Source organism: Lipotes vexillifer, unplaced genomic scaffold (genome assembly GCF_000442215.2).
Source record: "Lipotes vexillifer unplaced genomic scaffold, Lipotes_vexillifer_v1.1 scaffold1081, whole genome shotgun sequence".
Taxonomy (NCBI): Eukaryota; Metazoa; Chordata; class Mammalia; order Artiodactyla; family Lipotidae; genus Lipotes; species Lipotes vexillifer.
In genome coordinates, this window is record NW_006779039.1 from 1,874,691 (window position 1) to 1,888,246 (window position 13,556).

At 46.1% G+C, this 13,556-nt stretch overlaps 1 protein-coding gene across 1 annotated transcript in view; it reads right to left on the bottom strand.

Annotated features, from left to right (window-relative positions):
• Window positions 1–13,556, bottom strand: part of GABRA3 (gamma-aminobutyric acid type A receptor subunit alpha3) — a 156,189-nt gene that overhangs the window by 19,650 nt on the left and 122,983 nt on the right. The window contains exon 7 of the mRNA XM_007452130.1: window positions 627–779. Within this exon, the coding sequence (XP_007452192.1) occupies window positions 627–779 (153 nt within the window). The remainder of the gene's footprint in view (window positions 1–626; window positions 780–13,556) is intronic.

Here is a 13,556-nt window from a genome sequence, read left to right on the forward strand (position 1 = left end):
GATACCCTACAGTTTTTATCTGCATTTTACCTAAACACACAGAATTCACCCCAGAGGATTATTCCCTTCTTCTTGAAACACTCACCTCTCTTGACTTCCATGATATCACACCCTTCTAATTTTTTTTCTTTTTTCTTACTTTACAGGTTATTATTTATCTTCCTCCACTACTGTCTCCTCTTCTACCTGACTGAAAATGCTTCTTCTTTCTGAAACAACATCATTTACTCTCTAACCACACAGTAAAGCTTCAGGATATCAGTAGGAAATATCAGTAGAAAAGTCTTCTTTGTGAGTACTCAGTGTATCCAAGTATATGGACTTAGTTTCCCACCCTTCACTTTCTCCAGCTCTGCCCACTAATTTCCTCTCCTTTTCACTGAAGGCTCCATCCCTCTCCAGCTCCTGAAGCAAACCTGACTGAGACAGGAAGCATTTCAGTAAATCTTAATACTCCAACACTCTTATTACCACTGCCTTTAAAGAATTCAGTTGCTAGAAACACCAAGATCCAGTGACTTAGTTACTAATGCTTGGCTCAGGTGTTCCTCACATTCACTCCAATAATGGTTCTTCCACCTTCCTCACCCCTGCCCCTGCCACATTCTCCATAAAACAACACTCACCAAAGACCGTGCGGGCAGGGACAGACTCTCTGTTGAGCCAGAAAGACACTTGTGACAGAATGACAGTCATGATACATGGCAGGTAGGTCTGGATCACAAAGTAGCCAATTTTTCGCTTGAGATGGAAGTGGGTTGTCATGACGACATATTCTCCTGGAGAGTAAAATTAGACATTATGCAGCCAAATAAACATTGCTGGATCAAGGTGGGCCCCAATTCAGCTCACAAAGCTCCTTAACCTTATACTCAAAACAAGACATTGCAGCACCTCTCAGGTCCACGTAACCAGATCTCTTTAATAATCATGAAGTAGTACAGAGGTGGGTTTTTTTTATTTTTTGGTGAAAATATTACCAGACGCAAGTCTGTGTGCCCAATGCACAGCGACGCCAAACAATACTGAAACACATCGGAGTCTGGAGCAGAGCAAGGAGTATTGCAGGGCCATGCAAGGAGATGGGTGGCTCACGCCTTAAAAACCCCGAACTCCCCAAAAGCTTTCCACAAAGCCCTTTTATAGGAAAGGTGAGGGAGGGATGTGGTTAGTTGTTGCAAACTTCTTGGTGTCAGATCCTTTGTTCTTGAGGTCTCATGGTCAGGTCATGATGTTCCTGCAAACCTCCACCAAAATAAATGTTATTCTCTGTTCTGACAAGAAAAGGAAGGGGAGACATTTATTTCGGTCTCCATGCCTCCTTGCAGCTTTTAACAAATCCCATAAGCAAAGCAATGTCATTACCGCTCAATTTACTTGTTCAAGGTTCCAAGGCTCCGAGGTCAGGTCCTAGCTAAGAGGAGGGGGCACTCTGCAGGCCAGTCACCCTGTCTGGGAATGTTCATCCAGCACCCAATCTGGGTCCTCCCACCAGTGCCCAGGCCCAGCTGAAAAGGCAGGTCTCAGCTGGTGGTGCCCACAGGGCCAGGTCCCCAGACCCTGCCCAGCCATCATCACTGACAGAGCCAGGCGCCCAGAACCCAGCTGGCCCTCAGGCTTTTATTTAAACTGGAGAGAATCTGACGCTTCCATGGACTGTGACGAATGGAGACTGCCACCACTATTACGTTGCTGAGGTGGGGATGGGGGAGAGGTTCACTGCTGCTTCAAAGCCTGAGCTTGGCCAGTGGGCAGTGGTAGAGGGGGCTCTGGAGCTCTGTGGGACACAGCCCTCAGCCTGTCCCCAGGCCCCCCAGCTTACCTGCCAGGCCCCCCAGCTCACCCACCGCCCTGAGGCCAGAAAGCCTGGAGGGCCTGGGGAGAAGGCTGCCATCCACACTCTCACCACACTCTCTGACTCGAGGACCCCTGTGAGCTGACTGTTGTCTGAGTGGGCCCTCTGAACCCCGTGGCAAGGGTCTCATGCTAACCACTGCACACCTACCTTGCGCTTGTTACAACCTAGGAGGGCACTGCAGGGGCGTGGACAGCAGCTGAGCTGAGGGGTTCACACCATTCAGTAGCAGATGTCTGGCATGTGGGTGGGCAGAGGCCAGCATCTTGGGCCCCGGGCCCGGGCACCAAATGTCCCCTGTACTGGCGTGGAGGGACCATTTGGGGAGAGTGTCAAATCCTGTATCCTAGTGCGGTAGTTCCAGTCGGCCCGTCTGTCCAGGCTTGCACTGCCCCACCTTGGGGAGGACCTGGTAGGAGCAGGCAGCCCAGGCAGCTGCATTATTTCCTCCGGGGCCATTTCCTGTCCTCCCTGACCTTGGGGAGGGTAAACACCCCAGCTTCCTGGCCTCCCCTTGCTGCCAGAGGCGCCCCCACAATGCCTGTGCTGGGGCCTTGCACATCAGATGCGATGAGCGACCACCCCTATTACAAGGTCACAATGTTCCAGCCGTAGCACCTTCAATTGGCATTTCACACCAGCAGAGGGTCTCCCAAATTCACAGTCACAACACTGCCATCTCCACTGGTCTTCTGGTCTACCTGTCAGTGTGCCTGCATGGAGACCTGAAACACCCCAGACTCAGACTCACCCAAGACGACAAGCTGCAATGTGTGTGTGTGCCTGAGGCTGCTGCAGCGCACTGCTCTTCCAGGCCTTGGGCGGCAACTGCTGGGGCAAACGGGGAGAGTGCATAAACGAGGCCAGTCCTGAGGAAAATGACCCAGGGAAACTGCCACTGTGGGGACCACTGTGACACTGACTGTTGGTGGAATGGGACCATTAGTGTGCCCGCACTGTCCCTATTACAAAAATATATGCTTAACAGTGTACCAACACAGCTTGCTCAGAGCAATTTTGACACGAGTTCATTCAAGTATATTAATGTCCTCATGTAAATAATAATTAAAAATAATTTCTTCTATAGCATTTGCTATGTAACATTCTGAAAGTATTTAATCTTCACAATAACCCTATGAGGTTGGTACTATTGTTATACTCATTTATGGGTCAATAAACTGAGGCAAAGAGAGACTGAGCAATTTGCAGAAGATTACCCAGCTAGTAAGTGGTAGAGCCTGAATTCAACTCCAGATGGGTTGGCTCCACAGCTTATGCTTTCTAACCACTATGCTCTACTGTTTGAATGGATTTATTGGGTTAAAACCTAAAGTTCACATAGCAGAATATGGGCTGGCCTACATCACCCCTCTTCAAAATAAGAGTGAACACGTGTTAAGCTCTTACTATATACCAAACAACTTTGAGTGTTTTTGGAGTATTAACTTTATACCCTCCCATCAACTCTGTAATCCAATAGTTAATTATCAGTTAATTATAATTATAAAATTATGCTGGATTTGTCAGAAGCATTTTACATATTGAGCACTCCATCCTCCTGGAATGAATCTCTTCACCAAACTTCTAGGCCATGTTGCTCTTCTGGTTTCCCTCCTACATCATGACCTGTCCAATCTCCTTTGCTGGTTCCTTTAAATTCTCAACATTTGAGATTGTCATGACTCAGTACTCTTTTCTGTCTCACTCCCTTGGCATTCTTATCCAGGCCTGTATCTTTAAATAATACCTTCAATTTTGATAATGCCCCAATGTATATTTTCTGCCTGGGCTTCCTACTTGTTATGGGTTGAACTATGTCTCCTGGAAAGATATGGTGAATTCGTAACCCTGAATGCCTCAAAATGTGACCTTCTTTAGAAAGAGGCTTGTTACAGATATAACTAGTTAAGATGAGGTCATACTGGAGTAGGATGGGACCTAATACACTATGACTGATGCTCTCTTTTCAAAAGAAGAGAGAGACACAGGGAGATGTGTGATGACAGGCAGAGACTGTAATAGGGGTGGGGCAGGTATGAGCTAGAGCAGCCCCGCTCAGCCATTGGTTGGTGTCACAGTGGGCTCCTCCCCCAAGCAAGCAACCGTTAGCAATCAACTGTCAACAAACTACCGTTAGTCGTCCCACTCAACCACTGGTTGTTATTCCTTGCTCCAACAACTGATCTGATTTATTGGCCTGTCGTGTGGCAAGCAGAATGAGCTTGGGCTTGGTAACAAATTTTTGGCAAAGCTAGCTAGGAGCCTTTCTGCTTGTGGCCAGCCAGCCCAGGTTGGGGAATTTTCGGGTAAGGCCCTAGCAGCTGCTGGGTCCACTTGCCCTGAGGATCTTCCCTTCAAAATTCCCTGAAGTGGCAGCGGCTGCCCCAGCGCTTGGCAGCTGGAGTAAGGAACCAACATTTGGGAGCCGATGGGCTCCATATAGTAGGGTAAGTCACTCTGGTGTGTACAACAGGGAACATTTTCCCCTCTCAATTTGGGCTTTTGCTCTAAGGGACAAGCCAATTTGTTCATTTGATTGGGGTACCCTGTTGGAGAGGGGAATCGCTGTTGGACTCTACCTGATTTGTGAACTGATTTATTTGCTTTTGTTTTGTATTCATTTGCTTTTGTTTTTGCGGTACGCGGGCCTCTCACTGTTGTGGCCTCTCCCGTTGCAGAGCACAGGCTCCAGATGCGCAGGCTCAGTGGCCATGGCTCATGGGCCCAGCCGCTCTGCGGCATGTGGGATCTTCCCGGACCGGGGCACGAACCCGTGTCCCCTGCATCGGCAGACAGACTCTCAACCACTGCACCACCAGGGAAGCGCCATTTGCTTTTGTTTTGTGTTCATTCATGATGGAATCTGTTTGTGCCTTTGGTATTGGAATTTGCCTGTGCTTTTTGTGTTTTGTTATTCTTGAACTTATAAATATGGGAAATACTCCATCTGTCCCTAAGGAAAGCCCCTTGGGGTGTATCTTAAATAAATAGGCAAAATACAGCTATGGGCCTATGACTAAGGAAGAGATGATATTCTATTGTAATAGTGTGTGGTCCCAATATACGTTAGGATCAGGAGAGTGATGGTCCTTGAATGGATCACTTAATTATTATACAATCTTGCAATTACAGTTGCTTTGTGAAAGAGCATGTAAAAATGATGAGATTCCATATGTAGAAGCATTTATGCTATTGAATCAGGAGGGCAAGAAGTCAGGTAGCTGCCACCTTATGGTACAGCTGTCTGAAAGGAAAACTAAGGGAAAACCTGTTCTACAAAAGGGAGAGGGGGAAAGTGAGAGTGAGGACATGTTATTTCAAAACTTAAAACCCCCTCTGGCCAACCTGGCTCCTCCACTGGCCGAGCAGACTGCAACAGCAGTTGTTCCAACAACCCCCGTGCCACCAACACATTCACGGCCCCCTGTTTCGCCTACTTATGGGGATCAATTAGAAGTTTCTATGTTAACCCTCGGGGCACAGGGGCCTGGTTTGGTGTCACCATTCTAAGACCCAACAGGGCACCCAATTTGGACTGGGAGCCACTTTCGGAGCAGGGCAATTTCCCTTGTGCCAATATCCCATAGGAAGCCTTAATGCAGATGGCCAACAAACTGTGTTTCTATGGATGCACAAGCCATTCTCAACTTCAGATTTGTTTAATTGGAAAAACCATAACCCTACATACCAAGAGGACCCCCTCCATATGACTGAGCTTCTCACTTCTATCTTTGCCACTAACCATCCCTCTTGGGCAGACATTCACACTCCTATGAATATGATGCTTACTGGGGTTGAAAGAAGGATGGTTGTTGACAAGGCTAGAAAGGAATCACACCAGCTCCATCTACCAGATCCAGATGAAGCTCCAGAAGCAAATCTAGCAGTTCCTATTGCTGAGCCTGACTGGGATCCTAATAATGGGGGCATGCCACTTCTAGAATATTATAGGAGATGTGTCTTAGTGAGTCTTAGAAAGGGAGTACCTAGGCAAAAGAGCTTAGACAAAATTCAGGAGATATGCCAAAAACCAAATGAGGATCCATCAGAATTTCTAGAAAGAATTTATCAAGCTTATAGGTGCTACACTGATACAGACCCTGAGGCCCCCCAAAATATGAGAATAGTAAATGTGACATTCATTGGGCAAAGTGCCCCAGGTATAAGAAGAAAATTACAAAAGTTTGATGGTGCACTTGCAATGAACCCTTCTCAATTGGTAGATGTTGCTTTTAACGTGTTCAACAAAAGGGCACAACGACAGAATCAAGAGGATGCAAGACGGAACGCCACTTTGCTGGCAGCAGCATTGGATTTCCGGAAGGCTACTAACCCGGAGAGAGGTAAGCCACCACTGGGGAGAGAACAATGCGCTTACTGCAAGGAGGAAGGGCATTGGAAAAAAGATTGCCCTAGGCTGAAGAATAAGAAAGAAAACAATAAAAGAAAGATAGGAGGCTCTCATATGGTAGAAAGGGAGGAACACTCTGATAATGAATGAAGAGGCCCAGGGCTGCCTTGGACTTGAGGCGTCCAATTCCAATTTCCCCACAGGAGCCCCAGGTAACTTTGACAGTGGGGGCCAAGTTGACTGACTTTCTGATAGATACAGGTGCAACATACTCTGTGGTAAACACCAAGATGGCACAGAAAACATCTCAATCCATCCTGGTCACAGGAGTTTCTGGAGAAGTACAAAATCGTTTTCTTACAACCTCTAGAATGCCAACTAGGGGACCTCACCCTGAAACACAGTTTCTTATATATGCCAGTGTGTCCAATCACTCTTCTGGGCCGAGATCTCCTTTGTAAATTAAATGCTCTAGTAACTTAACTTTTTCGCCAGGACAGCTTGACATCAGGGTCCCACCACAGTACTCTATAAGCCTACAGATGGCACTTATGGATGTCCCAGAAAAGGAGACAGAGCTCTTTCCCCCTGAGGTCTATGAAAAGGTGAGGCCACAAGTATGGACTGATGGCACCCCAGGGAAGGCCAAAAACGCGTGGCCAATACAAATCCCATTGAAAAGGGATGCTGGGACACCTAATCTAAAACAATACCCTCTGAGGCAAGAGGCCCAAAATGAAATTCAGCCAATTCTCGAAAAGTTTTTGAAAATAGGACTGAATAAACCTTGTCCCCATATAACAGCCTTAATCTCCTTGTCAAAAAGCCAAACTCTGGGCTTCCCTGGTGGCGCAGTGGTTGAGAGTCCGCCTGCCGATGCAGGGGACGCGGGTTCGTGCCCCGGTCCGGGAGGATCCCACATGCCGCGGAGCGGCTGGGCCCGTGAGCCATGGCCGCTGAGCCTGCGTGTCCAGAGCCTGTGCTCTGCAACGGGAGAGGCCACAACAGTGAGAGGCCCGCGTATCGCAAAAAACAAAAAACAAAACAAAACAAAACAAAACAAAACAAAACAAAAAAAAGCCAAACTCAGCAGAGTATTGCTTTGTCCAAGACTTGAGGGCTATTAATGATATAGTCCAAGATTTGCCCCCTGTGGAACCTAATCCATACACTCTGCTTACAACTATTCTGGGAGAATATAGCTGGTTCTCAGTTTTGGACTTGAAGAATGCTTTTTTCTTCATTCCTACTGCAGAAGAATCACAGCAACTGTTTGCTTTTGAATGGCAGGACCCAGAAACACAGGTAGTCTAACAGTATTGTTGGACAGTCCTGTCTCAAGGATTTAAGAATTCCCCTACCTTGTTTGGGGAAATGTTGGCTAGGGACCTTAGAAACTTAATATTGGATGAAGGACTTATACTCCAATATGTGGACAATTTGCTTATAGCAGGCCCTACATATGATAAGTGTCTCAAAATACCATTAGAACCCTAAACTATTTGGCCAATTGTGGATATAAGGTCTCCCAGAAAAAAGCCAAAATATGTAAGCAACAAGTCACGTATCTGGGCTTTGTCCTTTCCCAAGGACAGTGGGGTCTTTTGACTAACAGAAAATGGGAAATTGCAGGCTTGGGAACACTCAAGACTTGCAGACAACTGAGGGGCTTTCTGGGAATGGCAGGGTTCTGTCAGGTTTGGATCCCAAACTATGGGCTCATAGTAAAGCCCCTCTGTGAGGCTTTAAAAGGACATGATTTTGAGCCCCTTACTTGGACTACAGGATGCCAAACAGCCTTTGAAACAATAAAAACAAAGTCAGTCTCAGCCCTGGCTTTGGAACAACCAGACTTAAAGAAACCTTTCAAATTGTATGTCCATGAGAGCTAAGGCATAAGTCTTGAGGTGTTAATTCAAACTCCGGGAAATAGCCCTCAACCTATTGCCTGCTTCTCAAGACAGACTAGAACAGACTGTTAAGAGATGACCCCTCTGCCTTCGAGCTGTAGCAGCTACTTGTGACATATTTCAGGAAGCTGAGAAGTTTACCCTGGGGCAATCCACCACTGTGTATGTTCCTCACCATGTCCTTTCTTTACTGGAGCAGAAAGGGGGCTATTGGCTGACTTCAGGGAGAATGGGAAAGTCCAAGCCATTCTCCTGGACAATCCCAGCGTAAGATTTCAGGTCACTTCAGCCCTAAATCCAGCCACATTTCTCCCGATTGATGTTGCACAACCCCCAGAGCACGACTGCCTACAAATCATCAAGCTAGTGTATTTTAGCAGACCTTGGCTGAACCAGATATGAAATTGTTCACCGATGGAAGCAGCTTCATGGACCAAGGTAGGTGATGCACTAGGTATGTGATGGTAACCCTTGAAAGGATTGTTGGAGCAAAAGCCCTGCCCCCAGGGAGCTCAGCTGGGAAGGCAGAAATCATTGCTCTGACAAGAGCCCCGCTCCTCGCTAAAGGGAAGCAAGTAAATATATACACAGACTCTCACTATGCATTCTCTGTGGTGCATGCCCATGGGGCGAACTGGAAAGAAAGGGGGCTTCTCACTTCAAACAATAAAGACATAAAACATGCTTCTGAAATCCTGTCACTATTAGAAGCAGTCCATAAGCCCTCACAAGTGGCTGTAATGCACTGCCCAGGCCACCAGAAAGGTGAGACTCATATAATAAAGGGCAGTCAGTTAGCTGACCAAGCTGCAAAGAAAGCAGCAAAGGAATGGGGTTAACAATCCATGATATGGTCACTTCTCCCACAGATCGACTTGTCAAAATACCAGTCAGTATATTCAGGAAAGGAGAAGGAGAGAGCCAAAGAATGGGGGTTCACTCTTGATCACACCTCACTTGGCTAGAAATGTAAAGTACAAGGAATTGTTTTGATTACTGAGGCCCTCTTGGACACTGTGCTGCAGCACATTCATAATAGTACCCATTACGGGAGAGATGCCACCTTACAACAGATTCAGAGATATATAATGGGGCCTAACCTACAAAGGGCCATCCAGCAAGCCACTCAAAATTGCATGATTTATGCTAAAGATAACACATAAACTGCTGTCACACTTCCCCAGATGGGGACTCAGCACAGAGGAACCTACCCCACCGAGGACTGGCAAATAGACTTTTACTCAAATGCCTTGAGCCACAGGAAATTTCAGGTACCTGCTAGTATTTACGGACACTTTTTCAGGATGGGTGGAGGCATATCACCCCAGGACAGAAAAAGCCTCCAAAGTGGTCAGAGTCCTCCTTAAGGACATTATCCCCTGATCTGGAGTGCCTAACTCCCTTCAAAGTGATAATGGGCCTACTTTTGTCTCTAGCATAACCCAACAAGTGTCTAAAGCACTGCGAATGAATTGGAAGATACATTCATCCAGGAGACTACAATCAACAGGAAAAACCGAGAAAATGAATTATACATTAAAAAAGAGCATTGCTAAAATATGTCAAGAGACTGATTTAACTTGGGATAAGGCCTTGCCAGTTGCCCTGCTATGGATCAGAGTGGCTCCCAGAAGCAGGCTTAAATTAAGACCCTGTGAAATATTGTATGGTAGGCCATTCCAGGTGTCTGCCCAGGTGGGAGAATCTATAAATGCTCTGAAAGATCTAGCAGTTGCCAATTATGTTAAAGCTCTGGGCACTATACTAACCTCTGTTCATGAGTTTTTTGCCAGCAGGTGTGCCCATACAACTGAGGTAATGTTACATCCTTTCCAGCCCAGAAACCGAGTCCTCCTTAAAACCTGGAGGGAACAAGGAACTGAGCACCAGCTGACCGCAAGGTGGACAGGACCACATGTGGTATTACTTATCACACACTCATCTGTCAAGTTAGCTGGAGTAAAGCCATGGATTCATCACACTCAGGTTAAAGCAGCACCACTGTCATCAGAAAATGACCCAACTCCTGACAGGCCTAGAGAGCAATGGGCTTATGAACCCTTAGAAGACTTAAGATTGCTCTTCAAAAAGAGTAAGTATTGGGTTTCCCTGGTGGTGCAGTGGTTGAGAGTCCGTCTGCCAATGCAGTGGACGCAGGTTCATGCCCTGGCCCGGGAGGATCCCACGTGCCGTGGAGCGGCTGGGCCCGTGAGCCGTGGCCGCTGAGCCTGCACGTCTGGAGCCTGTGCTCCGCAATGGGAGAGGCCACAACGGTGAGAGGCCCGTGTACCGCAAAAAAAAAAAAAGAGTAAGTATTGAGATTAAAATTTCATTGTAGAAGGAATTTCATCAGGTTCAAATGGTTGTAGATAAAAAGAATTGTATTGCTTACGAACATTTTTAAGGAATATTCTCGACCCAAAGCTGATCATTTCCATTTCACAATCACCCCCTCACCTCCCCTGTTCAGTGGGAAGTAGCCAGAAAAATCGTCACCCCTTTTCCCACAAGACTGTGGAATGGACATTGACAGTGGGGAATTGTAATAGTGGTGGGGCAGGCGTGATCTCTAGCAGCCCCGCTCAGCCATTGGTCGGTGTTGCAGTGGGCCCCTCCCCCAGGTGAGCAACTGTCAATGAGCAACCCGTCAGTGGTCCTGCTCAGTCATTGGTCAGCACTACAGTGGACTCTCCCCCTCCCCCTCTTCTGTATAAAAGGAGCCTCCAGAAGGAACCAACCCAGCCAGCACCTTGGCTTCAGACTTCTAGCCTCCAGAACTAGGAGACATAAATCTCTGTTGTTTTAAGCCATTCAGTTTATGGTACTTTGATATGGCAAACCTAGGGTTCCCTATAATGCTCTACACCTATATATTCCATTACCCATCAGATATCACCACTTGGGGATCTAATAGGTATCTTGACCTAACATGTCCAAATCTTAGCTCTTACTGTCTCCATTTCCTAACCCCTCCAAACTATCCCTTCCAACAGATTTTCCTATCTCAGTAAATGGTAGCTCTCAGGAGCACAACTCAAAATTCTTCAAAATCTTTAACATCACTGACCGCTCCCTCTCCCTCCCTCGTGCATGTTTCCATGTGTGCATACACAAATGCAGACACGGATGCAGACACATTGACAGTTCTTCAAAATATATTTATAATTTGAGCATTTCTCACCACTTCTGCTGTTACCGCTTTGGACTAAGCTACCATCATCTCTTACTTAGAGTACTGTAATAGCTTCGTAACGTGCTTTGCCTCTGTACTTGACCCCTTCAATGCATTCTTAGCATACCAGCCAAAATGAGTCTATTATAATAAAAGTCAGATTCAGTCTTTCTTTTGCTTAAGACTCCCCAATAGTTTCCCATCTCTCAAAGAGTAAAAGGCAAATTTCCCCAAAGAGTCTCCAAAGGTCCATGCAATCTGATTGCTCTACTACCTTTCTTGTTAGAGCTTCTTATTTTTCACCTCTCTCTCTCTCTCTCTCTCTCTCTCTCTCTCTCTCTCTCTGCCCCCATTTGGTTTTAGTATGTCTCCCAAATGAGTCAATTTCCCACTTTCCTACCTCACCCACTCCCTTGTACCTAAGCCTAGGAAGCACCATCTGGTTAGCCAAAGCTCAATATACAATCCATATTGTGTGTGTATTCACATTCTAGCATGTTTATGTGAACATGAAAAATACAAGTAGGCTTAGTTTTAATTTAGCAAAGAACTATCATACAAAATTATAGAATTTCTTCATTACAACATTGGGATTGCTTTTTTTTCTCTCTGCCACTTTTTCAATCCTTTTATTTCTTTGTTCCCCACCCCCTCCCCCTCTCTCCTCCTTTTCCCCCTCTCTCCTATCTGTGTACATTTCAACTGCTTTCTTTCCCTGTCCTTCTGTTCACTCTTCTTCTCAGCTGAGGAGGCACTGAAGATTTATTTTTAACAACAGTTGGACTTTGATTAGCTTGGGGAATTTCCTCCCCTTCCGCATATTAGTCTCACACCCCTGAATTCCTTCCTGTCTATTAATCCTATATCTGATCATGTAAAATATTTAATATTTATGAATATTTATTATATATTTTATATAAGTTATATTCTTTAGATCTGAAAGGAAAGCAAGTGGACTTTTCAAGAGCTTATCAAATTAGCCATTGTTTTAAATAACTGAATATATTTTCTTAAGCCTCTCCTTTTCTATCCTTCTTTCCTTCAATTTCTATCTTGTTGTTTCTCTTCCAAAGAAGCAAAGAGAGTGATGTAAGATCAGCAAGGTGGTGGAATAGGACAGCCCCAGCTCTAGTACCCTGTCACAAAAATATGGTTTAGCAGCTACCCACGGAAGAGAACATCTTTGTGAAAATCCCAGATCTAAGAAGTAAAGCTGAAGCAGCACCCATCTGGGGCATGAAAACCAGGAAAAGTGACATTAGAAGGATAACAGAAGTGGTATCAATTTGTCACCTTCTTCCTTCCCCCAGGCCAGCTCAGTGCAGCACCTAGATGGTACCTCTGAGTCTATGGTTTCTCCAGTGGGGAAATGAGAACCCAAGGCAGATATCCAGGTTTCCTGGGCATTCCTCTGGAGGCCCACTTCTGCTTTGCCTCATGGGGAACGCTCTGGGAATTGGCAGGGCCAGATAATTTGGGGTCAGCTAGCACAAAGGAATATGGCATACCTTATAGCCAACATTGTGCGAATCCTGGAGGTGGTGTCAGGTCCCCTGCCAGCATCATCACCTGATCAAAAGTACAGTCAGCAGTCTAAATTCAACTGCAAGGGAACCCAACCTCTGAGAGCAGCCCACAGCTCTGGCATACAGAGGAGTAGATACAAAAGCCCCGCCCAACAGCGGAGCTCAAGCCAACTGCAGAACTCCAGCAGAGCCCTCTTCCGGTGGCAGTGAGCCACGCAATAGGGCCACGTCCCTTGGTGGCTGTTGCCTCACTACACCAAAATGGTGACCTCAGGGGTCAACTGCTGCTCTGGCTATGCAGCCATGGGGTTTTGGCGCACCCCCCCGCCCACAGAATGGCATCTGCAGGTAGGTCAAAACACACCCGCCACGCTGCTCTTATTTTCTGATTCGTCTTCACTTACCTATGTTCCAAGTCTAAACAAATAACATACACAATGACAGTAATGAGAGTTTTTCTAACAAATGGTCAAATTTCTAGGAAAGGTGCAAAAATAAAATCAGGCTCCTCTTAGAAAATTAATGTAAATATTGCAAATAAGGGAAAATGGAGTCAGTGCTGAAGTAGGGAACAGTGTGAAGAACTAGCCACCAATTTAGAGAAATTTCATTCATTTATTTAACACATGTTTGAATCTGGAGCAAAGAGCAGGAGCTCTCTGCTTAGAACTACTTCATGCTGAGGACTGACAGCTTTCAGAGAGAAAACCACTCATACAAAACAGAACACCCACAGATTGTG